Raw genomic sequence first — 26,649 nt, 5'->3', positions numbered from 1 at the left:
GTGGCTGCGATGATGGGCTCAAGTATAGCAGGGATTGTGGGGCTGGCGTGGGATCGGGCAGTGTTTTGTTCTGCTGTGCATGGGGTCGCTATGAGTCAGAAACGACTCGACGGCACTTAACAACAACAATACAATTTGTTTAGAAGTTTTTTGTGTGTTTAGCCTGAGAGTATACAGTCCACATATACACATTTTTAACATCCTAGGAAGCACTCACTCTCTAGGGCCCTTATGTCAAGCATTTACATTAGTAATTCCCAAATGCCAAATCCTACAGGATTTGCGGTACATAAAAGTCAACTGGAAAGTTTGGTCTATTGGTTTTTTAATATAGAATCCCAGGTCTGAGACTTCTCCTTCCAGCCATTATGGGATAACTTGCATTGGACTTGCTTACTGACCTTATAAACCAAAACAAACTACATGAAGCAACTGTTTTCAGGCACTGGGCACAAGACAGCACAGGATATGATCCCTAAGAGTAGGAAAACACAGAAAGTGAGCCTCACAATCTCCTTGGCTTTATGTCTGTGGGTACTTTCAGGACTGTAACACAGGATGGTAGAGCCCAAAATGTCTTACAGAACTGAGGAGGCAGAAATTAGAATCAGATGCTGTTGAAGTGACTAAAATCCATGGGGCAGGGTACCAAAGAAGAGGGAGTTCTACAGAGCAAGAGGTCCTAGAAGTCTGCACAGGCATCATTGTTAAATACTAAACTATACGTGCACTGGACACAACTGTGAGGCCTGACAGAAAACAATTATTCATTCAGGAGGTTATGAGCTCAATGAATATTCTAGAGGTCACACAGTACTAGAGAAGATTTTGATGAGCCAGAATGGAAATTCAAATGAGATCCCAGAGGGCCACACTTTCGGCATAGGTCTCTTATCCCTAAAATAAAGACTACACTAGACTCCTTTCAAGATGCTCTGAGAAAAAATAATACCCTGAATAGAACTCAACATTACTGAAAGGAAGACAATACAATCTAAACCCCAACAATATTGCATCCACAATATCCAGTACACAACAAATTGCTAGAGACGTGAAGCAGCAGAAAATGTAACCTATATTGGGGGGTGCAGGTATCAGTCAGTAGAATTAAACCCAGAGATGACAGAGAAGTTGGAATTAGCAGAAGAAGACTTTAAATCAGCTTTCATAAATATGTTTAAGAACTAAGACTCCCCACTCCTACTGAATTTGGTCTAGGGGAAGGCTCCAGCAATCTGTATTAAGAAGTTCCCCAGGTGACAGCAATATGGAAACTACTGATATCCATTAAGAACCAAAGTTGCCATTTGGTAGCAGCCTGATGGGGCCATACATAAACAAACAGTGAGTGGAAACAGAGGCTGCGGCTCCAGAAACCAATACGCATACACATACACAGAGCCTGATATCTTTCCAGTTCCCGTGAGGCTCAGCAGTACTACTTGTACTATTTCTGTGATATTCCCTTATCTTCCCAATAAAATACCTTGCCACATTCTTCCTTTTTCAGTACTCTTTATACATTTGTTTTTCAAAAATTAGTATATTCCCATGATTCAAAAATTTAAAAATACAAATGCATATTTTTGCCTTTTTGTACAGAAACAGTAGCTATACTTGCTTTTACCACTTAATAGCATGGCATGGAGATCTTCCCATATCAATACATGGAGGGATTTTTCTTCCTTATAGCAGCATAGTATTCCATAGTTTTATAAAATCAAAATAAATAAAATAATAACACTGCCATCGAGTCGATTCTAACTCAAAGCAACCCTACAGAACAGGGCAAAACTGCCTATAGGGTTTCCAAGGCTGCCACATCATTCTCCTGTGGAGCAGCTGGTGGGTTTGAACTGCCAACCTTTTGGTTAACTAGGGGAGCACTCAACCACTGTGCCAGCAGGGCTTCCTATTGTTTATATTCACCATTATTTATTTAATCAGTCTCCTTCTAATGAACATTTCATTTGAAATAAACTCCCTTTTCATTATTTATGACAAAGTACATGTTCAAAGATACCTATTGTATATCTTACTGCTAACTAACTCAAACTATTGGACTGTATCTTCTCAAATGGAAAACTGCCTCAAAAATACCCTCCCACCAGGACTTCTGTTCATAGTATATAAAAGTCAACAGAGCAGCTGAAAGAAGATGGTGATGACAATAGTCCTAGTCCAAAAGTGCCCACGCCAATCTCCAGAACTGAGTAGAGAAACTGACTCCATTAACTGTGGGTGTGTACACCTAAGAAAAGGAGCTCTGGTGGTGTAGTGGTTAAGGCATTTGGCTACTAACCAAAAGGTCAGTGCTTGGAACTCACCAGCTGCTCTGTGGAAGAAAAATGAGGCCATCTGTTTCCATAAAGATTTACAGCCTTGTAAACCCAATAGGGGTCGCTACGAGTCAGAACTGACTCAATGGCAGAATTTTGCGTTTTAAACAAAAGAGAAGCAGCATGGTAAAACAAAAGGAGAAACATATTTGGAGTCAGGTGTTCTGGGTTTGAGCCTCAGCTTCCCCAGTTCCTGGATATAAGATCCTGAGCAAGTCACTTAAACTCTTGAGTCTCAAGTTCCTCATCTGTAAAATGAAGATAATATTTTAACTTCCTCACAGGCTAACTGTGAGGACTATAGAAGATAAATATAGCTAAACTATAGTGTAAATTGTTATTTTGGGTCAATACTAGCAAAAATAATTAAAATTAAAATACACACATGTATATAAAATAAAAAATATATGTATATAATCTTACCAATGAGAGTTGCTAAAGAACAATGAGGTACTGTTGGCGTGAACCTGATAATAACCAGATAGTCTTCTTCATGTATCTCCTGAACCTCCACACAACTTTCTGTTACCACTTCCAGTTCTTCTAAAGTATTGGGCTTCTCTGGGTCCCGGATAGTACGAATCAAATCTAAAAATTCATCACAAAGTATTTTATTAAAAAAAGAATAGTCTAAACAAGGATGATCTTGCCAATCCTAATCTAAACACTGTCTTCTTTTTGTTCAAGCAAACAGTACAGAAACTTGAACTACCAAGTTCCTTTTAAGAAAAATGTTTTCTTGATTTATTAGACCACATTCAGTTTCCTGGATCCAACATTTTAGAATTGCCCCATTTCCAGACTGAATATATGAAGGGTCAACAAGGTACTGGGAATAGATGTACCAATTTCAGGTGGGGATGCTCACCTGGTTAAAATGCAAAGGAAAAACTTAAGAAAAAAACTTAAGAACTTAAGAAGATTCTGGACTCACTCATTCAATAAATACTTCTTGAAATTTTATTACATACACAATTCTGCTAGGCACTACTATGGCAGAGAAACTAATGTTTAGGGAAACTTGGTATAGCACAATGGTTAGGAGGATGGACTGTAAAGGCAGATCTACAGGTAAGCCTGTCACTTAACTAGCTTTACGACCTTCATTCCCCTTGCTAAACTTCAGTTTTATAAAAACAAAGACCAAAATGTATATCATATGGCTGATGCAAGCATTAAATAATACATTTAAAGTGCTTTTGTACTTAGTGCTGTTGCAAGAATTAAAAAATACATTTAAAGTGCTTTCTGTATGGAGCCACACACCTGAAAACATTACCAATTATTACTATTAAATAATTAAAAATCAAGATGGAATATAAGAATGAAAAAAGCATCACAGAAGCTTAAGGATGAATTAACTTTAGCTTAGAAGAATGTGGTATCAAGCTGTAGAGTGAAATCTCAATCAAGCCTTTAAAAATGGGTAACATTACAATGTTTGGCATTTAAGGTAATGAAAAGTGAAGAACAAATAGTTTGCCTGGAATCCAGCGTTAAGTAAAGGAAGGTAGTAAAATATAGGCATGTATCATTATACTGTGTTTCTCTCTACTGCGCTTCGCAGATACTGCATTTTCTATAAATTGAAGGTTTGTGACAACTCTGTGCTGAACAAGTCTATTGGCACCATTTTTCCAACAGCACGCGTTCACTTTGTGTCTCTGTGTCACATTTTGGTAATTCTCACAATATTTCAAACTGTCTCATAATACTATTATACGTTTAATAGTGTAAACATAATTTTTATATGCACTTGGAAACCAAGATTCATATGACTCGCTTTATTGTAATATTTGCTCTGTTGCAGTCGTCTGGGAACCAAACCTGCAATATTTCTGAGGTATGCATTTATAGGGTTTGTGCAGATTACCAAGAGTATTTTACACCATGCTACAGGTACGATGGGTGCTATCAAGAGGTTCTGAACAAGGGAGTGATAGGATAGCATTGTGCTGTGACATGCGCAAGGGGCAATCTGATGGAACTTTGCAACAAACACTGAACTGTGGCATAAGATTTAAGAGCACACCAAGAGTAGCTGTAGAACCTATGAAATTCACAAAGGAGAGAGAACAGTAATTTTCAACATTAACTGAACACTGCAATCACCAGGAATGCTTTTAAAAATATATATTGATGACTGGCAGAACTAAACACCTTATGGCATTGGTTTACTGGATTTGAAGGGTTAGGATTATAGTCTCCTGGTACAACTCAGCCAATTGTCATAACATAGTTCATAAATATAACGTTCTACGTCCTTGTTTAGTAAGTAACATCTGAAGTCTTAAAAGCTTGGAAGTGGCCGTCTAAGATGCAACTATTAGTCTCTACTCATCTGAAGCAAAAGAGAAAGAAGTAAATCAAAGACTCAAGGAAGAAACTAGGCCACAGAGCTAACAGCCCACAGGAGCTATGGCCTCTTCCTACCTGAGACCAAAATAACTAGATGGTGCCCCACTACCACTACTGACCCTTCTGACCAGGAGCACAATAAAGGTTTCAGATAGAAAGTGAGAAAAATGTAGACCGAAACTCAAATTCCTAAAAAAAGACCATATTCTGATACAGACTAGTGGAATCCCTAAGACTACTGCCCTAAGATATCCTTTGAACATGGAATTGAAGCCATGTGGTATTCACCCTTTCATTCAAATAAAGACTGGCTTATAAAAGAAACAATATCACCCGTGAGTACTGTGTGTTCCCTTAAATATTCAACTATATGAAACCAAACAGTCAGGCTTTACCCTACCACAAAGATGAAACATGAAGGAAGGGCAGGAAAGCTAGATTGATGGAAACAAAATAAACAGAATGGAAAGAATGACAACCCTGACACACTGTGAAAAATGTAACCAATGCCATGGAACATCTGCATAAGAGCTGTTAAATGGCATCCAATTTGCTGTGTAAACTTTCACCCAAAACACAGTAAAATATATATTGCTATAGGAGCTCTGGTAGCATAGTGGCTAAGACACTTGCCTGCTAACCAGACGGCTGGCGGTTCAAACCCACCAGCCACTCCTCGGAAGGAAGGTTGGGCAATCCTACTTCCGTAGTGATACTGCCTCGGAAACCCAAGGAGGGGTCGCTATGAGTCGGGGCCGACTCGACGGCACATAACAACAACAACAACATCTGGATCCTAGCCACAGAGACTCTGATTTAATTGGTTTGGAGTGTGGCCTAGGCATTGAGAGTTGTAAAAACTCTCCAGGTTATTCTTATGTACAGGCCAGTTTGAGAACCACTGGTGTAAAGGGAAAGAGACTCAAGGATAGACCAGCAGGAAGCACCTAATTTAGGGATAAGAGCAGAAAGCAAGAAGTAGAAAAAGGAAGAGGAGTGGTTAGCAACATCAAATGTCACAGAAAAACTCAGGCTGACAAGTGTCACTCAGGAGGTCACTCATAAGAAAATAGTTTCAGTAGAGAGGTGAAGGCAGAAGCCAGTTTGCAAAAGATGAATCGAGAGGGAATTAAAAATGCAGTCCTAGGGCCTTGGCAGGGAAGGGAAGGGCAAGGAAAGACAGTAGCCTTAGAGGAAGCCAGATAATGACAAGATAAGGGAAACTTGAGTACATTTTATAGCCAAAGGGAAAGGATCAAAAAGAGGAAGAAGGATTGAAAATACAACTGGGCAGGCAGACTAATAAATACATAGAAAGGAATGGGATCAAGGAAATGGGAACTCTGCAGAGGACAAGATCTCCTTCTTACTCTGAGACTGTACAAAAAGATGAAGAGCAAAATGATAGAGAGATTGAAGTAGAAAAGAGAGCAGCAGAAGGAATTCATGTTGGATGAGCTTGATGTTCTTGAGTCTGAGGTTTTGTTCTGTTATTTACAGTACCCCTATGGAAGGCTGGGCGATCTATTTCCGTAGCGATACTGCCTCGGAAACCCAAGGAGGGGTCGCTATTTGTTGGGTCCGACTCCACGGCAATGGGTTTTATGACCAGAAATGCAGCTGGGAAAATCATTCAAACTTTATTTTCTACCAGCTATCTCCAGGCTTATCACTTGAATAGAAATGAAAATTTGAAAATGTAGGCAGGAAAAAGAGGATAAAGCTCTTTCTCAAAGCTGTGACGTCATAAACCAAAAAACCAAACCCCCTGTAAGACACACAGCGACCCCCATAGGGCTTCCAAGGCAATAAATCCTACGGAAGTAGACTGCCTCATTTTTCTCCCATGGAGCAGATGGTAAGTTTGAACTACTGACCTTCTGGTTAGCAGCCAAATGGCTTACTCACTGTGCCATCAGAGCTCCTCTGTGACATCATGGGGCTCTGGATAACAAGGTTTTTGAAAAGGCCATTTCTGCTCCTTCTATGCAAACTTATCTACATAAGCTGTATTATACTCTATAAATGAAACTTAACCCTAAAATTAAATCTTATTCCTTATTAAACTTCTCTAGTTCTTCAGTGATTTGAGAAGTATGGATTTATTTCTTTAGAAAGAAAGCAATCTTCACATTACTCATCAAACCCAAATCAGTTGCTGTCCAGTGGATTCTGACTCATGGCAACATCATGTATTGCAGAGAACTGAGCTCCATAGGGTTTCAAGGCTGTGACCTTTTGGATTCATGGCAACCGCACATGTGTTACAGAGTAGAACTGTGCCCCACAAGGTTAAGGATATGATCATTCAGCAGATCTCCAGGCCTTTCTTCCAAGGTAGAACACAGTGGATGGGTTCTAACAGATAACCTTTCAGTTAGTAGCTGAGTGCTTAACCATTTCTGTCACCCAGAGAGACTCCTTAAGCAACCTGAGCCAGATAGATGACAATTATGAATGGAATGAAGTCCCTAAAGCGGTTGGACACATTCCTGTCCTGCAATGCCTCTGTCTACAGCAGACCTAAAGGTTCTGGGATGCAACTTTGGAAGAGATGATCCTTTGCCCTTAAACTTATACTGAGGGATACTTATGTAAGTGAAAATAGCTATAGTATGCTATAGACCTCAAGAAGACAAACAAAAATTCAGAGGAAGGAGAGATACTAATCTCTGATGGGGGAGGGAGGGGCTGGAAAGGCTTTAAGAAGACTCACTTAAGTCTTAAAGAGTAAGTAGAATCTGGATATATAGAAAGGAGTCCTGGTGGACCTGTAGTTAAGCAGCTCAGCTGCTAACCAAAAAGGCAGGCTTGTTTTTTGGTTGGTTTGGATACACAGAGGGTCAGGGCATACTAGGCAGAGGAAACTAGAACATTAGTATGGACTTCATCCCACTCATAATTTACTCTGCAACACATGATGTCACCATCAGTTGAAAACCACTGGACAGAAACTGATTAGGTTTGGGTTTAAGTCAGTACTGCCTCTAGCAAGAGAGAAGTCAACCAATCACCTCCAAAGGTCTTCCCCAGCCTCAACTTTCTTCTATAAGCCTTACCTGAATTATATTTGTATTCTTATGGCTGGATCTTTTACCTGAGGACAGCAGGAATCTCTAAACATTAGATTCAATCTTTTTAGTTTTCAAAAATAACACTACATGACTCCCCCCAAAAAAAAGGAGATCCATGAAGTTACCGATAAGTGGTAGAAAGTGCACTAAGCTTAGAATCAGAAAACATGGGCTTTAGGTTTTTGGCCCTGATCTTTGCTGGCAGTGTGACCTCGAGCTAGTTGTTTAACCATTCCAAGGCTTGTTGTTGTTATGTGCCGTCAAGTCAGCCCTGACTCATAGCGACCCCTCCTTGGGTTTCCGAGGTAGTATCACTACGGAAGTAGGATTGCCCAACCTTCCTTCCGAGGAGTGGCTGGTGGGTTTGAACCGCCAGCTTTCTGGTGAGTAGTCAAGTGCCTTAGCCACTATGCTACCAGAGCTCCCATTCCAAGGCTTAGGTTTTATTTTTATATTCACACATACACACATACACATACTGCACTCCAGCTCTCAGGGCCACATTTAAAGGCACTGTAAGCTTGAGGCCCTGCTATGAGGAGCCTATCTCGTCCTCTTAGGGATCTCTGCCTATTGACTTTGCTTAAAAAGAGTGACTGTGACCTTGAACAAGTCTCCAACTCGGGCGACACCGACCAGTGCCCTCGGCAGGAGGAAGAGTTGGTATCCAGTGAGGGACTCGGATAAGCTCAAATATGCACTCAAGTGGTGGGGCGTAGCTTTGCTTCCTAACTAAGAACCCTAGACTCCTCTTCTGCCCAGGTGTCTTGGGATGGCCACTAGGGCGTGGGGCGGAAAAGCTGAATGAAGACCTTCCGACTTGGCTTGTCCAACGTTTAGAAAAAGCCCAGGCCTCCCACATCCACATCTGACTTAGAATCCCAGAAAAAAATGCTTCCCACTCTCCCGACGAAACTCGGCGAAAAACCCAGGTCTCAACTCTAAGATCTCTGGCCAGGTCCTACCTCCCAACCCCCACTGCCTTCATGTGTAAAGCCAAACGCCCAGGGTAAATTAATTACCATAAACCTCTAGCGCTTTCTCTTCCATGATCCGGGGCTGCCGGGCAGCTCCCCGTTCAGAGAGGCCCGAGAGCCACAGGACTCTGTTCAGCGTCCAAGACAGCAGCCCAGACAACCGCTCCATCCTCATACTCCGCCATCCCTGGCGACTGTCCCACCCAAGCCACCGTCTTTCAACAGCCGGTCTAGAAACTTTAAAACTTCCTGGTCTTCAAACAGGCTAAGAGAATCCTAAACAGTCCAGGACAGCAGAGATAGGCGGGACCGGAAGGAGTAGCGCAGAGGACATTGGGAAGGGTGCTACAAGTACTACAAGCCCCAGCATGCATTAGTAAGTTTCGGCGGGACAAGGGGGGGGGGGGAAATCGCTGCACGTGAAGCGCATTGCGCGCTGGGACGAATGGGTCGTTCTGGGACTTGTAGTTTCAGCCGGGAAGAGGTGGGTGTAGAGGTCTGGTGTGCGCCACTGATTGCTTTATCCAGCGCTCGAGATAAGCTAAAGAGGAATCCTGAAGAGGTAGGAGAAAAGAAGATTTTGGTTTCTAGTAGTGGAGAAGGATGTGCTCAGAGATTGCTATTTCCCCGAGGAAGTTGCTTCCAGCCAAAACCTTTCTTACTTCCTGGTCGTGCCGGAAGTGAGTTTCCGTTGCTGTGAAACGGGAAGTATTGGGAGCCTAGTAAGGACGTTTAGGCGTTTGGGAGGAGCGTTTTGGAGTTTACTCGTCTCACAGGGCTTCAGTACAGCACAACTACGGATTGGAAATTTCTGCCTTAAAAGACAATTTAGAATGGGAGAACTTTCTCTGAAAGAAAGGAGCTCTGGTGGCGTAGTGCCTAAGGCATTTGACTGCTAACCAGAAGGTTGGTGGTTCAAACCCACCGGCCACTCCGCTGTAAGGAAGAGTGGGCAGTCTACTTCTGTAAGGATTTATCCCCTCGGAAACCCAAAGGGGGAGCGCTATGAGTTGGAATCGACTGAATGGCAGTGAATTTTTTTTTTTTCCCCTGAAAGAGGTGATGACACATTGGGGATCACCTTCCTAAGAAGAATGTCTTAAGCCCATCAACGTTCATGCTGTGTGGATGACAGTAACCAGAGTGATGTTAAAGCGTTTTACCCATCCATCCCTCATTTCAAATCTCAAATATTTCTTGGCTACTTAATTTGTCAGACACTGCCTATGGACACGAGGTTACAAAGGTAGCTAAGACCCAGCCGCTACCCTCAAGAGACTTACAGACCTATGAGGGAACCAACCCCTGATGCTGAGCAATTTGCCATTGGAAAAAAACTGAAACATTTTGTCAAAGTTGATTGCAAACTTCATCTCGTCTCTATTGAGAAGAAAGTATTATCTTGAAGAATTATCCCATGGTTACATATCCTATTTATCTTTAAACTCCAGGCTTACTTGTTTAGCTGATTGATACTTTTAGGCTCACCAGACAATCAGTGAATAGTTAAGGTCCCAGGAAAATTTTGTTCAGAAATTGATAATTCCTCGCTATCTATGCCACTCCATTTATTCCACAGCAGTTGAGAGGATAATCCTAACTTCCTTCCAACGAAATTTAGGACACTTGGATCTCACCTCTTCCGTGAAGCTTTCCCAATTTTTTAAGCAGAGTTGATCGCTTTCACGGTGCTCCCAAAGCACATTTTTGAACACGTTCAACTGTTGATTTGCATGCCAGACTCCGTTAGTAAATTGTCAATGCTTAAGCTCCTTAAGGCAAGGAGCTTCTTTATTTCTGTACCTCAAGAACATAGCACGGTGCCGGTCACGGAGTAGGTGCACAATAGATATTTCTTTTTTTAAAACAATATATATTTCTTGACTGCATTAACGGAATGTTTCCAAAGAATAAATGGCGAGACTTTCTGCAGTCTGTTTAGAGAACTCAATCAGAAATATTTATTGCATCCTTTTAAGGGCACTGCAGAAGCTCTGGTGGCATAGTGCCTAAGGCATTTGACTGCTAACCAGAAGGCTGGAGGTTCAAACCCACCAGTCACTCCTCAGAAGGAAGATTAGGCAATCTACTTCCCGGGTGATACTGCCTGGAAACCCAAGGAGGGGTCGCTATGAGTCCGATCCGACTCCACGGCAGTGAGATTAGTTTTTAGTTTAGTAAGGACAATGTGCTCAGTAGGTGTCATGTAGAGGTTTTTGAACTTTTTTAGCCACAGACTCCTTTATTCAAGAGAAGTCTCCCCAGGAAGCCAAAGCTATCCAGAGCACACAGGAATCTGAGCAGCAGCCCCTGGCTCCACCTTTTCTGCGCTCTAAATTCCCCTCATTAAGACCTCAGCGTTGTGGTCCTGGGCTGGCTTTGCTGAAAATGAACCATCCACCTCGGCCCCGCCCAGGCCCTGCCCCCAGCGCCTAAGCCCAGCGCCTGTTCCACGGGGTCGGTCGCGGCGCTCCCACTCCTCCCTTAGCTGGAACGCTTTGCTCTCGGCGCTATCTCTCTATAAAGTTGTTGTTGCGGCTTCCGCCTCGGGTGCAGGAAGATGGCGTCCGGTGGTGGCTGTAGCGCCTCTGAGCGACTCCCTCCGCCCTTTCCCTGCCTGGAACCGGAGTCTGAGGGGGCGGCTGGGGGATCAGAACCCGAGGCTGGGGACAGCGACACTGAGGGGGAGGATATTTTCACCGGCGCCGTGGCAGCCGTGAGTTCGCACCCTTTGGGGTGGCGGGCGGGCGCCCCAAAAGGGAAGAGAGGCTAGATGAGGGTTGAGAAGGCTGGGCAGAGTGGGCCCGGTTGATACTTCGCCTCATCTCAGTCTCAGATGATACTTCGCGTCGGTGACAGCAATCTGGGCGGGAGCCTGGCTGAAATTCGAGGCACAGGGCCTGGCTTCTCGGCCTCTGGGCGGAAGGTGAGGAATGAGGGGTGTGGTGGTTTCTCCCGCTAAATCCGTGATAGCGAAGAGCCTGCGAGGCCGTCATTTGGCCCAGCTGTGTAGTGACCTCACGAATCCTCGGGCTGTTTTGCTGCTTGGTTGTTACCCGGACTGATCTAATAGGTCAGGATTAGGGAAGGGAGTGCAGGCAGACCTTCCTTCCCTACGCCTCACTACTCCTAGGTCGAATAATGTTACCTGGAGTGGCCAGGGATAGTGAGCCGCCCACAAATCCTTTCATTAGCATAGCACCTACTGGTAATTACCAAAGGTCCTTTCTGGATATTAGCTTATAAGTGTTAGTTTGTAAATTTTTGTTAGAGGTTAATGATAATAAAAGTTTATTTGTAAGATTAAAAAAAAAGTTAGTTTGACTCCTCTGATCTCTAGGAAAATCTGGCCTTTTCTGGCTGACATGAGGCCTTGCCAGATAGAGGACTACATAGCCCAGAAGGCGTTGTCCTTTTTAAAAGGATGTCTTATAAAATGCCTGAGTACCTTCTGAGGGAACAAATCTGTAAGTGCGAAGAGGAAATGGTTTCATAAGAGTTAGATGTTGGAGGAAATAATCTTAATGTGTGGAATGAGGAAATCAGTAATCAGTTCTGAAACCAGTGCCAACGTTTTGGGCTGTTTTTGTGAGAATACCGATTCATTTCATTTGGTATGGTTCCTGCCAATTGTAAACTTGTTCAATGCTGCGTCTATGAATTTATTCATCTTTCTGGATTGGATGTTTCTCTTTATAGTACCTACTCAGTATGTGAGTGATTAAGTAAAACAGCTTTAAATTCTTTATACAGCCTGTGTCTGAAAAAGTTTATTTCCTGAGAGACTGTCATTTTTGTCAGAAAAGGATTACGTTTCTTGGAAATAACCTTGCTAAAGCCTCCAGTAACAATCATTAAGAGTTTTTCCTACTCTGTATTCAGGCATTGAGTCCATAATCCCATCTCATAAACTGCTTAATGATGCTAATAACTATTCAAACCATTTAATGAAGGCTGTGTTATTCTAAGAAACAATGTAACTCTCGCTACTATAGATTTCAGGTATTAGGCTTTCTGTATACTATTTAAAACGTTGTTGTTGTTGTTATGTGCCATACAGTCTGATCCAGCTCATAGCGGCCCCTCCTTGGATTTCTGAGGCAGTATCACTAGGGAAGTAGATTGCCCAACCTTTCTTAGGCTGGTAGATTTGAACAGCCAGCCTTCTGGTTAGCAGTCAAGTGCCTTAGGCACTACGCTACCAGAGCTCCTATTTAAAACATATCTATGGTATATTCCTTGACTAACTCACTCAGAAACCATGGAACACAGTTGCTGTTGATAACTGCCTGGAAATAATTCACACTGGATATCCGAAAAATAGAAATTCTGGCACCAAAAGTGATTGGCTATATAGACAAATATTGATGTCTTTTCAAAAAAGGACCTTGGAAGGGTGAAGAGTTATTTTCTAGAATTATCTAAAGAAATTTAAGAAGATGAGATTCGGTGGATCTCATGGAATCCACTTGATGAGCAATGGATTGATTTGGTGGGGTTTTTTTGCAACAGATTACTTTACCACAGGGCTTCTAACTGGTTCATTCTGGTTCAACCTCCTGCTGAAAATTTGCATTTCTACCCTAGATACAGGTAAGCTAGGTTACCCACCATTTCTTTGTTCAGGCAATGTTCGAACCTGAACCTCCTTAGCCCCATAAGGTTTTCTGTTTTGTTTTGTTTTTAAAGGAAGGCATCTCTCTTGGTGTTAAAGACCCCAAACCCAGGCTCTTACAGCACTACCCCACGGGTGGGATACAGGGAGGTGAGACAGAGGAAATGGTTCTAGGCATGGGTGCTCGTGCATTGTCCGGATGGCAGGCGGGTGTGTGAGGGCTCACTTTGCTCGCTTCCTCTGCTGGTGCCACTGCAGCTGCCAGTTACTCCAATCTCCTCCAGCAGCAGTAGCAGTAGCGGTAGCAGTGATGACAAGGATGACCTAACGGAAGCAGACTCCCATAAGGTTTTAATACGGCATCCAAATCACATAACGTCCTAGTCCTATTTCACAGAGCATGTTGTGGACATGAAACAACACATACCTGCATCCTGAATCAGAATCTATATTTTAACAAGATTCTTATTAAAATATATTCTTATATATACATAAGAATCACCTGGGGATCTTGTTAAAATGTAGCTTTCACTATAACTGGGATGGAAATACCGATTCTCAGAAGGGGATCAAACTAGAATGAACAGATCTGAAGTCCTGTTTTACAGAGTCAATACCTCTCTATTGTGTCTGTAAAAATCTGTGGCCTCATTTCCAGCTAAGGACGCAAAAGGTCAAAATAACCTTGTGTTACCACAGAAAGCATAATGAATTTTATTTAGATTTTGATCCAGGAAAATTGACTTCCTAAGGAAACTAAAATACCACCTGTAAACCTTTTTTTTTTGAGCTGCCTGCCTGGATGTTCATCTTCAGGAAGTTAAGATTCCTCTCTAGTTAAGCTTTGCGTATCTCATTAAACAGCCATTAAATACAAATTATGTTTTAATAAATGCTTTAGTTGTGAGCTAGAAAAAAAACTAGGCATTGCAGTACTTCTGTATGTGAGGAGTAACATTGAAGAATAATGTAAGAGTGTGAGCTTTGAAGTCTGATTGCTTAGGTTTAAATAAATCCTGGCTCTACTACTTGCTGGTTTAACCTTGGGCAAGCTGTTTAATTACTTTATAACTTTTCCATACATGTAAAATGTGAATAATAATATTTACATTCATCATCTTTATGAAGATTAAATTGAAATACTTGTGAAACTCTGAAAAGAGTGTTGTGCATATTATAAACCTTTTTAAAGAGTACTTATTTTTTGAGGGCTTGAGCTGTATTTGCTTATGAGCATTTTGTAGACTCTAAGAATCAAAAACCCACAAGATTGACTAATGAATTACAAAAAGTTAATTAACCATTTGTAAATGGTTAGTGTAAGTTTAAGAACTAACTAGGAGTAAGATTGATTATCTAAAACCAACCAAGTAGACATTTAATGACTTCAGTACCATCTTACTGATTTAAGTATATCTTTATGTTGTGGTTTTTATTGCCTGTTGGAAGCTCATGTTGAAAGCAAAGAGAGGGACATTGAAGAATTGTGACACTGAGGCGTGTAAAAAGTAAAAGTCATTTATGGTATGAATGTAATTTCCTGGACATCGATGAAACAGATGTCGATGTTAATCATCCCATCTGCCCTCTTTTATAGGCCTACAGGCTTTGTTAATACAGTAATAGAAGTGTGATTTGACTAACAATCGAAAGAACACCACCTGACATGCATCTCAGAATCCACAAACCAGTTATTTGAATGGGAGAGACTGAAATGAAAAGAACTATTAAAATAACTCTTAAGTCATTGGTTTAAGACTGGGGGAGGGGGAAGACTGAAAACCAGCTTGTGAAATGGCTGATTGTTAAAATACCTAAGACCTATCTTTCAGTTTCTTACTTTGTGGGCCTATGTAAGGGTCTAAAACTCCCAATATATTATCGGACTCTGGTGTGGAACTGAATTCAGATATGTATCTTTTGAGCTAAACTTTATTAGTTATGGGATAGGATTAGTTTTACCTTATTACAACTGAGAAAGTAAATTGGAGCCATTCTTTTTGGTGGCGTAGTGCCTAAGGCATTTGACTGCTAACCAGAAGGCTGGCGGTTCAAACACACCAGCCACTCCTCAGAAGGAAGGTTGGGCAATCTACTTCCATAGTGATACTACCTTGGAAACCCAAGGAGGGGTCGCTATGAGTTGGGTCCGACTCAGTGGCAGTGAGTTTGGTTTTGGGTTTAATGCCTAAAACTGTCGTGTTAAACGGACTGTAAGTTTCATGCTTGTTTTTATACTTCATTTACTTCACTGATCTTTATGTACTTCAAAACCTAAGGATAAAATTGGAGCAAGTTTTTTTATTTGCCTTCTCAGGATTTCTTATATGCCCATCTCTGTTGAGCAGTGTGCCAGATCACAGTTAGGTTTGCCTTATAAATTTAAAGGAAGAACTATGGAGACATTTCTCATGCAGAGACAAAGATGGAAAACAGACAAATGAGAGTCTCAGATTTTGGCCAACTCTGGTAACTTCTTTTGATAATGTGTCAGACGAATTAGAATTTTTTTCCCCATTATTCTTACTCTTAAACTGAAGTCCTGGTGATTAGGAAAATAGCCAGATGAAATGAAATAGGATAAAGAAGGACTAGTAAGGGAGTTGAAAAAGTCATATATTGAATAAATTATCTGTAATTAACCATATTTACATATGCCTGCCGGAAGCTCTGGTAGCATAGTACCTAAGGCATTTGACTGCTAACCAGAAGGCTGGCAGTTCAAACCCACCAGCCACTCCTCGGAAGGAAGGTTGGGCAATCCTACTTCCGTAGTGATACTGCCTCGGAAACCCAAGGAGGGGTCACTATGAGTCGGGGCCAACTCGACGGCAAATAAGAACAACAACCACCGGGATTTTAAGATTAATGAGCAATATAATTTTCATTGGTATTCAGAAGTTTTGGATTGTAATTAGCCCCTGGTTGACAGTGATTTACAGACCGCAAAGACTTTCATAAATGTAATTATGTATTAACCTTGTGACTGGAAAGGACACAAGCCTTAAATCTGTATTTATATAGTATGTATTCTGAGGGGGAACAAATCAACTCTTTTTGAGATCACTTTATTTCTATTTGAGTGCTTGTAGAATTACTTTTTTAGATCTCAGAAAAAGCTTTATAAAAACTCATAAGGAGTTAGGTAGTTTAATGGCTAATATTTTAATTCTCTGTTTTACAAAACATATATAATAGCTGTTCCCAAAGGTGTAATGCATAGTAAGTTTCTTGGCACTAGTCTTTCTTGGTCTTAACTAAACTTCTGAAAGTGAATGTACGTAAACTATATCTTTAATCAAAGGTTTACTGCTTGGTCTATTTAGTTAATGGTTTAGTTATTTATAACTAATATTAGTAAATGTTGTTAGGTGTCATCAAGTCAGTTCCTACTCATAGGGACCCTGTGTGCAACAGAACAAAACACTGCCTGGTCGGTGGGAGAGGAGGGGAGGGAACACTGCAAAAATTAAAAAAAAAAAAACACTGCCTGGTCCTGCAACATCCTCACATCATTGGTATGTTTGCTCCCATTGTTATATTGTATTGTAATGTGTCAGCAAATCTTGTTGTCTTCAAAGTGACATCTTTGCTTTTGAACACTTTAAAGAGGTCTTTTGCAGCAAATTCACCCAAAGCAAGATATTTCGTTTGATTTCTTGACTGCTGCTTCCATGGCCATTGATTGTGGATCCAAGTACAATGAAATCCTTGACAACTTCAATCTTTTCTCCATTTGTCATGGTGGTGGTTATTGGTCAGTTGTGAGGTTTTTTCTTTTCTTTATGTTGAGGTGTAATCCATATTGAGGGCTGTAGTCTTTGATCTTCATCAGTAAGTACTTTAAGTCCTCTGGTGTTCAGCAAGCAAGGTTGTGTCATCTGCATATCACAGATTGTTAATAAGACTTCCTCCAATCGTGATGCCACATGAAGTCCACCTTCTTCGATGATTTGCTCAGCTTACAGATTGAATAAGTATGGTGAAAGGTTACAACCTGAAGAACACTTTTCTTGATTTTAAACCATGCAGCATCCCCTTATTCTGTTCGTAGGACTGCCCTTGGTCACGGGTAAGCTACCTACTGTTGTTGTGTTGTTGTTATGTGCCACTGGGTTGGACCTGTCTCATAGCAACCTCTCCTTGGTTTCCGAGGCAGTATCACTACAGAAGTAGATTGCCCAACCTTCCTTCCAAGGAGTGGCTGTTGGATTTGAAATTCCAACCTCCTGGTTAGCAGTCAGGTGCCTCAGGCACTACGCTACCAGAGCTCCTCCTAAGCTACCTACTTGTTGTTGTTGTTGTTATGTGCCGTCGAGTCGGCCCCCGACTCATAGTGACCCCTCCTTGGGTTTCCGAGGCAGTATCACTACGGAAGTAGGATTGCCCAACCTTCCTTCCGAGGAGTGGCTGGTGGGTTTGAACCGCCAGCCGTCTGGTTAGCAGGCAAGTGTCTTAGCCACTATGCTACCAGAGCTCCCAAGCTACCTACTAGTGTGTAGTATTTTCTATACGTGTATTGCCTCAAATAGGTGATTACATCTGGTCAAAAGTTTAGAAGTAAAATTTCGTATTTTTCACACAAGTCTGTTGAAAACGTCCCTTGATTTTGCGATTCATTTTAATGCTCAGCTCAAATCCCAAACAAATTTGACTTCTAATAAGTTTGGTACATAGACTAACAGATTTCTTCCACTTCTTTTTTTCTTTTTAGGTTATAGAAGGAAAGCAAATAAAAGTAGTCACAAAGCCCTTTGGGAGAAAGAGAGCTGAGAGAAGTCTTTTAAAGATGACTAATAAGAACCCAATTTAAAATTACTTAAAATTAGATTTTGGAGCTTAAGAGAGAAGCAACAGCAGTCAGACTTCTGGTTTCTGAAAGGAGTTACTGCCCCTTTGCTTACTGAGGTGTTAAGGTAGCTCTTTTGGTTTGGCCATTTGTGGTTTGTTAGGCTGAGAGGGTAGAAAGGAAACAGAACATGTAATTTTTCTCCCTTAGTCCTCAACGCTTCTCAGCACTCTTAAGTAACTGTTAACATAAGTAATTCATGAGTAGTTGATAGTTACTAGAGCAAGTGGCCATAAGTACCTCATCTCCAAGAAAAGCCTGTTGCTCAACTTTTTTGGCTTATTCTTTTGCTTAGTCAAATGGACAGCTGAGGTTTCATTCTGCTTTGCAAGCAGATTTTGAACTGGGTTTGCATTTTCAGTTTAAAAGATAATACACCCATTAGTACTCTGATCCTTCTGTGGTTTTCTGAGCCCTTCTAAAAGTTACGTTAGTTTGAGACCCAAAAATTTTATTTGAGAAATTACATCAAAGAATTCATTAGAATGTCTGCAGCTAAATTTTGGTAAACTGATGATACTCCCTCTCAATTTGAGGTCTCTAATGAGCTTGCTCATGCTTTCCCTTAACTAACTCGGTGGTCAGCTTCAGGCTCATTTTCCCCACTCTCCTAGCTCCCCCTTTTTCATTTCCATCAGTCCCTCTACCCTCCAACTCAGAAGTTCTTCACCTTTTTTTGTGCTGTGGACCCTTTTGCAGTCCAATGGAAACTTATAGACCTGTTCTTAGAGTAATGTTTTTAAATGGATAAAATAAAATAGATTACAAAGGAAACCAATTATATTGAAATATGGTTGTAAAATATTTTATCTTGGTAAATAAGGAGTCCTGATGGCACAGTAGTTCAAGCTCTTGGCTGCTTGCTAACCAAAAGGTAATTGGTTTGAACCCACCAGCCATTCCATGGGAGAAAGATGTGGCGGTCTGCTCCCATAGAGATTACAGCCTTGGGACCCCTATGGTACAGTTCTGCTCTGTCCTGTAGGGTCACTATGAGTTGGAATTGACTTGACAGTGAATAGGGGTAGAGATTGATCTAATAACTACCATAACTTTGAAATAGAGATGAGCATAAATGGTATTTTGAGATCTGCAACAACTATGTTGTTGTTGTTGTTATGTGTCGAGTCGGACCTGACTCAGCGACCCTTCTTGGGTTTCCGAGGCAGTATCATTACGGAAGTAGATTGCCCAATCTTCCTTTCTGAGGAGTGGCTGGTGGGTTTGAACCTCCATCCTTCTGGTTAGCAGTCAAGTGCCTTAGGCACTACACTACCAGAGCTCCTTCAACAACTATAATAGATAGATAAAACTAATTTCTATTAGCTATAGTCTTGACGGCACATAACAACAACATAGTCTCGGGTATTGCTATTACTATTATAGTTTGTTGTGTATATTTATAATTGAAGGACATGCTGAATTTCAGCAAGAGGTTAGTGAAAATAAAATATTAATTTTATTCCCATCCAAGTTCATAGACCCTCTGAATTATGAACCCCAGGGTAAAATTCCCTAACTTTAGCTCCTTAAGCTGCGAGAAGAGCTAGTGTTGTGAAATCATTTGGGATGATCAGATAGTCTCCCAGCTTGTAGAATAAGATGCATCCCATTCCCAAATTTCATGCACATTGAATGTCTATTCTTCCAAGTGCAGATGCTTTTAGCACATCTGTGCCACTTTTGAAACATAGAGGTAGAAGAGGGGTTACTGCTTGTGATGGCTAGAATAATAATAGCCCCCTAAAGATGTCTATGGGACCTCTGATAGTGTAGTACCTAAGGCACTTGACTTCTAATCAGAAGGCTGGCAGTTCAAACCCACCAGCCACTCCTCGGAAGGAAGATGGGGCAATCTACTTCCGTAGTGACACTGCCTCGGAAACCCAAGGAGGGATCGCTATCTCAACGGCACATAACAACAACAACAAAGATGTCTATGGGAGCTCTGGTGGCACAGTGCCTAAGGCATTCAACTGCTAACCAGAAGGCTGGCAGTTCAAACCCATCAGCCACTCCTTGGATGAAGATTGGGTGATCTACTTCCATTGTGATACAGCCTTGGAAACACAAGGAGGGGTCGCTGTGAGTCAGTTCCGACTCAGTGGCAGTGAGTTTGGTTTGGTAAAGATATCCATGCCCATATCCCCAGAACTTGTAAATATGTTAGGTTACATGGCAAAAAGGAGTTAAAATTGAAGATAGAATTAAAGTTGCTAATCAGCCTAGCTTAAGGAGCTCTAGTGGCATAGTGCATAAGGCATTTGACTGCTAACCAGACTGTGGGTGGTTCAAATCCACCAGCTGCTCTGAGGGAGGAAGATGAGTTAATCTACTTCTATAAAGATTTACAGCCTTGGAAACCCAGTGGGTGTTGCGGTGAGTCAGAATTGACTCAATTCAAACTCAAGTGGGTTTGAATCAGCCTACTTTAAGGAAGGGAAATTATCCTGGATTATCCAGGTAGGCCCAGTGTAATTACATCACTCTAAGAACGGGTCTATAGGCTTCCATTGGACTGCCAATTAGTCCATAACACAAAAAAAGGTGAAGAACTTCCGAGCTGGAAAAGAGAATCAGAGGAAGGTGTAACTATGGAAGGAAGGCACAGAGAGATGCAACATTACTGTGTTTTGAAGATGGAGGAAGGAAGACATGGACCAAGGAATGTGGTAGCCTCTTGAAGCTTGAGGGCAAGGAAACAGATTCTTCCTTTGAGCCTCAAAAAAGAAATACAGCCTTGTCAACACCTTGATTTGAGGCCAGGGAAACATGTTGGACTTCTACAGAAATGTAAGCTAATAAATTTGATTTGTGTAAGCCATTAAATTCGTGGTAATTTGTTGCAGTAGCAACAGAAAACTAATATATTGCCCCACCTCATTCATTTCTCCCTAGAAATAGAGGTGGCAAATGGAGCAGTCTTGCCTTACTAAAGCATGCTAATTTTCCCTCAGAAAATGAGTATTCTAGTCTTCCAGAAACTGTTACCTTAGCATTTAATATAGATTAGACCTCTAAATACAGTTGAGCGTTTTAATAATATCTACCTTTCTTTTTTTTTTTTTTTTTACATTAGAGGGTTCTGCATGGAACAAAGCATTTAACAACAGGGGGAAGAATCACAACTGGTTGACCTAAAAGGACTTTATCTGGAATCACAGTAGGGCTTTTCAGTGCAGAATGTTCTATAGGTTCTGAGAGGCATCAATAAATAAATAAATAATGAAACTATTTTCATCACTTGACTGCTAACCAGAAGGCTGGAGATTCAAACCCACCAGCCACTCCTCGGAAGGAAGATGGGGCAATCTACTTCCGTAGTGATACTGCCTCAGCAACCCAAGGAGAGGTCGCTGTGAGTCGGGTTCGACTCGACGGCACATAACAACAACTATTTTCATCACAGAAAATAATTTTATTTGTTGCCTAGAAATTTACCCCCTTTCAGACAGATGGACAGTTATGTGACTTACTGACTACCAAGAGATTTTTAAATATGGATTATAAAGCAATGCTTACTTTTAGTATTGATTTTGACACTGTCCTTCCCTGAGCAGAGAAAAGTGTGTCAGTGGTGTGGGCCTCATGGTTTGAGGCTAGTAATTTTCAAGGATTACCTGTTTGCTCTTTAACACAAGTGCTATATTGCTGGCAAATCTTCATAGTACCTCTATGCAAATGAATATTTATTGGGCTGTGTGTGCTTTCTTGTGATTATAAACAGAGTTACTTGAAGTTTTAAACAGGCTTATCAGTGGAACCACCTGCTACAATTAACAGCCAAAGGGAGTCAGCAGGTTTTGGATATTCTAGACTAGGAGTCTATATGTGAAAAGAAAGAATACTTCCTTTTTTTAAAAAAAAAGAAACAAAAAAAAGATCAAGAGGAAGTAAGCAGAGCAGTTCTTTGGCTTTATTTACTATATCACAAGCATACTATTTTCATTACAGAAAATAATTTTATCTGTTGCCTAGAAACTTACCCCCTTTCAGACAGATGGACAGTTATGTGACTTATTGACTACCAAGATATTTTTAAATATGGATTATAAAGCAATGCTTATTTTTAGTATTGATTTTGACACTCATTGCAAGCAACATGTCTCCTTTCTCCCTGTTAAATTGGGACTCATATCCAAAATGAGTCCTTCTGAAAATTTTAAGTCTTGCTTCAAAATTAGCTTTTTAATATAAATTATACCTCAATAAATCTGGATTTAAAGAATAGCCTTTTAACCTTAGGCACAGCATATGAAATATATTGTGTTAATACGTACCAGGTAGGTATGTATTTTGATGACCAGTAAGCTGTAATTACAGACCAGCCTCATGAAGACTTGTTTTCTATTGACAGTGCTGTGTTAATATGAGATGGCATAAACAGGATTCCATTTCTTATCCTTAAAAGTGATTCTGCTCAGTTTCTTTTGAATCTGATTTTAAGCAAAACTTGAGAATATTTTTATGCTTTGAAGACCAACTGTGTGCTGGATATTCTTCAGCCTGAAGAAATAAGCTTAGTTTGTCTAATGGTAATTCCAACCAATCAACTGAAAATAAATTTGATAAGGTCAAAAATCAAACAAATATGAAAAGAAATAAAGTTGAGGAGAGGTACTGTATGCCAGAGAGATTTGTTAAATACTTACAATGTAAAAAGTCTGTACACCTAATCAAGTAACATTAATATCCTACTTATGTTGGTGGTTCAGTGGTAAAATTCTTGCTTTCCGTGAAGGAGACTTGGGTTTGATTCCAGCTACCACTCTTCCATCAGTGGAAGCTTGCATGTTGTTATAATGCTGAATAGGTGTCTGCAGAGCTTCCAGACTAAGATGGACTAGGAAGAAAGACCTGATAATCTACTTCCAAAATTAAGTCAGTGAAAACACAGTGGATCTTAACAGTCCAATCCCCAACAGATCATGGGATGACACAGGATTGGGCAGTGTTTTGTTCTGTTCTGCATGGGGTTGCCATGAGTTGGCACCAGATGTCAATTAACAACATCCTAGTAGAAAAATGGGCTCAGGACATCAAGACAAGTCATAGGTATTCAGATGACTGATAAACATGGGGAAAAGTCAGCTTTTCACCAGTCACCCTGGCAAATATTTAAGAGAGAAAGAGAGTGCTGTGCAGCACTCATCCAGTGCTGAGGGGTGGGAGATGTAAATCAGTAGTCTCTGAAAGGTAGTTTAGCAGAGACTTTGAAAATTTTATATCCAATAAATCTACTTAAGAATCTTTCCCAAGAAAATAATCAGATCTGGACTTACATGATGAACATTTGTGATGATGAAAACCTGTGGGATCCCTGGTGGTACAATGCTTAAGCACTGAGCTGCTAACCAATAGGTCAGTGGTTCTAGTCCACCAGCCTGCTCCATGGTAGAAAGATATGGCAGTCTGCTTCTGTAAAGATTTACAGTCTTCATATATAAGGTTGGTGACAATATTTCTACATATGTATTTGTGCTGTAAGAATGTCCATGTAACTAGAATTAATGGGGCAAAGTTATGACAACTTCTTAGGCATGGTAAACCACCCTGACAGAGTGAATTGTTGGACCTGTGGGCTCAGGACCATGGTCACAGGGGACATCAAGCTCAATTGGCATAACATAGTACACAAAAACATTGTTTTACATCCTGTTTTGGTGAGTAGCAACTGTGGTCTTAAAAGCATGCAAGTGATACAAGAATGGGTCTCTCCTCATCCAGAGCAAAGAACAGTGAAGAAAACCAAAGACACATGGAAACAGTTAGGCCAAGGGACTAGTAGACCACGTGAAGCTCAGCCTATATGACCATGAGACCAGAAGAACTAGATGGTGGCCATCTACTACCATCAACCACTTGGAGAGGGATCAGTGTGGGAGATCCTGGATATAGTGGGTGAACAATATGGAAAAAACTCACAATCATAAAAAAAGACCAGGTTTACTGGTCTGATAGAGCCTGGTGAGACCCCCAAGACTGTGGCCCCTAGTTACCATTCAGGTCCGGAATTTAACTCACTCCTGTGGCTTTCAGCCAAACAATAGACAGGTATTTAGGGTGAACATTTACATCAGGTAGATATACTCTTTAGAATGATCAATCATAGACAGAAGGGCAGTATTTGCTCAGGGAACCGGAATGCATAGGAAAGAAGGACACACAGGAGAGGTAACTTCAGGGAGGAAGTGGGAAGAGAGCTGTTACATTGTAGGGAATTGGAGTCAATATCAGGAAAGAAAATGTGTATGAACTGCTGTATGGAAAATGAATTTGCTGTGTAAACTTTCACCCAAATTCACAATAAAAATTAAAAAAAAAAATCAGTTGATTTACAGGTGGATAGATGGATGGACAGGCTGAACAATTAGGTATGGCTATGCAGGAGGGGAGTGTGCCCATGACCGTGTATAGGGTTGGCAGACAATGTTTCTACAAGTGTATTTGTAAGTTCTATAAGAATTTCCAGTATATAGTAGTGCTGACAAGGGACAAGGCTGTAGTCACTTCTTGGCCACAGCCAGCTACCTGGAGGGAGTGAGTAGATGGACCTGTGGGCTCAGGACCATAGTCACAGGGGACATCAAGCTCAATTTGAGTAACATACTACACAAAAACATTGTTTTACATCCTACTTTGGTGAGTAGCGATTGGGATGTTAAAAGTTTGCAAGCAGCCATCTAGATGCAATGATAGGTCTCTCCTCATCCAGAGCAAAAAAGAATGAAGAAAACCAAAGATGCATGGAAACAATTAAGTCCAAGGGACTGGTACACCATGTGATCCTCAGCCCATATGACTATGAGACCAGAAGAACTAGATGGTGCCTGGCTACCCTGTCAACCACTTAGAGGGGAATCTATGTAGGAGATCCTGGAAAGAATGGGAGAACAAAGTGGAATGAAACTCAAAATCATAAAAAAAAGGGGGGGGGACCAGGTTTGCTGGTCTGATAGAGCCTAGTGGAACCCTTGACACTATGGCCCGTAGTTGCTCTTCAGGTCTGGAATTGAACCCACTCCTGTGGCTTCCAGCCAAACAAAAGACAGGCATATGAGCTGAACATTTACATTAGGTAGATACACTCCTTGGAGAGCTCAATTATGGTAGAATAGAAGGGCTGTGCATGCACAGAGAGACAGCTGGTGGGGGGAGAGCAGGAGTGCATGGGAGGGAAGGACACAGGGAAGAGGTAGCTATGGGAAGGAAGTGGGAGGAGAGATGTTGCATTGTAGGAAATTGCAGTCAATGTCATCAGACAAAGTATATGTGAATATATATGGAAGATGAATTTGGGTAAACTTTCACCCAAATCACAATAAAAATTAAAGGAAGAGGAATGAAGAAAAGAGTCCGTTCAAACGACAGAAGCAATTTACGATCTTACATGATCTCTATGAGTTGGAATCAACTTGACAGCAGTGGTTTTGGGTTTTGGATACCAATATGATGGAGAAATAAGTCAATAAAAGTGATTTTTTTTTTTTTTTTTGACTTTTAATGACATGAGAATATAACATTTTTTGCCTTGGCTGGGTGCTTTTTTTAAGCATTTTATTAAAATATAATTTATGTACAATGAAATACACAAAACTAAAGTGACATTAGTCAATGATTTTTTGTTTGTTTCAGTGTTCTCTCCCCTGCTCTCCCCTCCCCTCCCCTCCCACACCTGGCAACCAACAAAGGAAAGTTTCCCTCCATATATAAACCTTTCCTTGACCCTCCACAACAACGAACTAATACCATATTTGTCCTTCTGTGATTGACTTCTTTCACTCAGCATAATGTCCTCCAAGTTCATCCATATTATGCAGTGTTTTGCAGACTCTACATTATTCTTTAGTGCTGCACAACATTCAATTATAGGTATGTACCATAGTTTGGTCATCCACTCTTCCGCTGATGGGCACGTAGGTTGTTTCCATCTTTTTGCTATTGTAAATAGTGCTGCCATGAACATGAGTGGGCATATACCTGTTCCTGTCCTGGCTCTCACCTTTCTAGGATATATACCTAGTAAGGGGATTTCTGGGTCAAAGGTATCTCCAATTCCAGCTTTCTAAGGAATCACCATATTGCTTTCCACAGTGGTTGTATCAGTTCACAGTCCCGCCAGCAGTGTATGAGAGTCCCAATCTTTCCATATCCCCACCAGTATTTGTTATTTTCTGTCTTGTAGAACTTTGCCTTCAGTGCTAGGGTGAGATGGTATCTCATTGTTTTGATTTGCATCTCTCTGATGGCCAATGATTGTGAGCCTCTCTTCATGTATTCGCTGGCCCCCTGAATATCCTCCTTGGTGAAGTGTCTATTCATGTCTTCTGCCCATTTTCAATTGGATTGTTAATTCCTTTGGTGTTGTGGTGCTGGAGTTTTCTATAAATCTTAGAGATAAGTCCCTTGCCAGATATGTAATTATCAGCAAATATGA

At 41.0% G+C, this 26,649-nt stretch overlaps 2 protein-coding genes across 2 annotated transcripts in view; one reads left to right on the top strand and one right to left on the bottom strand.

The window, feature by feature from the left end:
• The window catches only part of CIAO2A (cytosolic iron-sulfur assembly component 2A), a 35,315-nt gene extending 26,398 nt beyond the window's left edge, over positions 1–8,917 (bottom strand). Inside the window, exons 1-2 of the mRNA XM_007957953.2 lie at positions 8,794–8,917; positions 2,763–2,927 (exon numbers count right to left, since the gene is read on the bottom strand). Of these exons, the coding sequence (XP_007956144.2) occupies positions 2,763–2,927; positions 8,794–8,917 (289 nt within the window). The remainder of the gene's footprint in view (positions 1–2,762; positions 2,928–8,793) is intronic.
• A 2,391-nt stretch (positions 8,918–11,308) lies between these two features.
• SNX1 (sorting nexin 1) overlaps positions 11,309–26,649 on the top strand; it is a 43,308-nt gene continuing 27,967 nt past the window's right edge. Inside the window, exon 1 of the mRNA XM_007957925.2 lies at positions 11,309–11,464. Within this exon, the coding sequence (XP_007956116.1) occupies positions 11,309–11,464 (156 nt within the window). The remainder of the gene's footprint in view (positions 11,465–26,649) is intronic.

The sequence above is a fragment of the Orycteropus afer genome, unplaced genomic scaffold (genome assembly GCF_000298275.1).
Source record: "Orycteropus afer afer isolate SDZICR_OR568_19922 unplaced genomic scaffold, OryAfe1.0 scaffold00015, whole genome shotgun sequence".
In the NCBI taxonomy this organism is placed as follows: Eukaryota; Metazoa; Chordata; class Mammalia; order Tubulidentata; family Orycteropodidae; genus Orycteropus; species Orycteropus afer.
The sequence above is the reverse complement of the archived record's forward strand: the minus strand, read 5'-3'. Positions and strand labels throughout refer to the sequence as shown.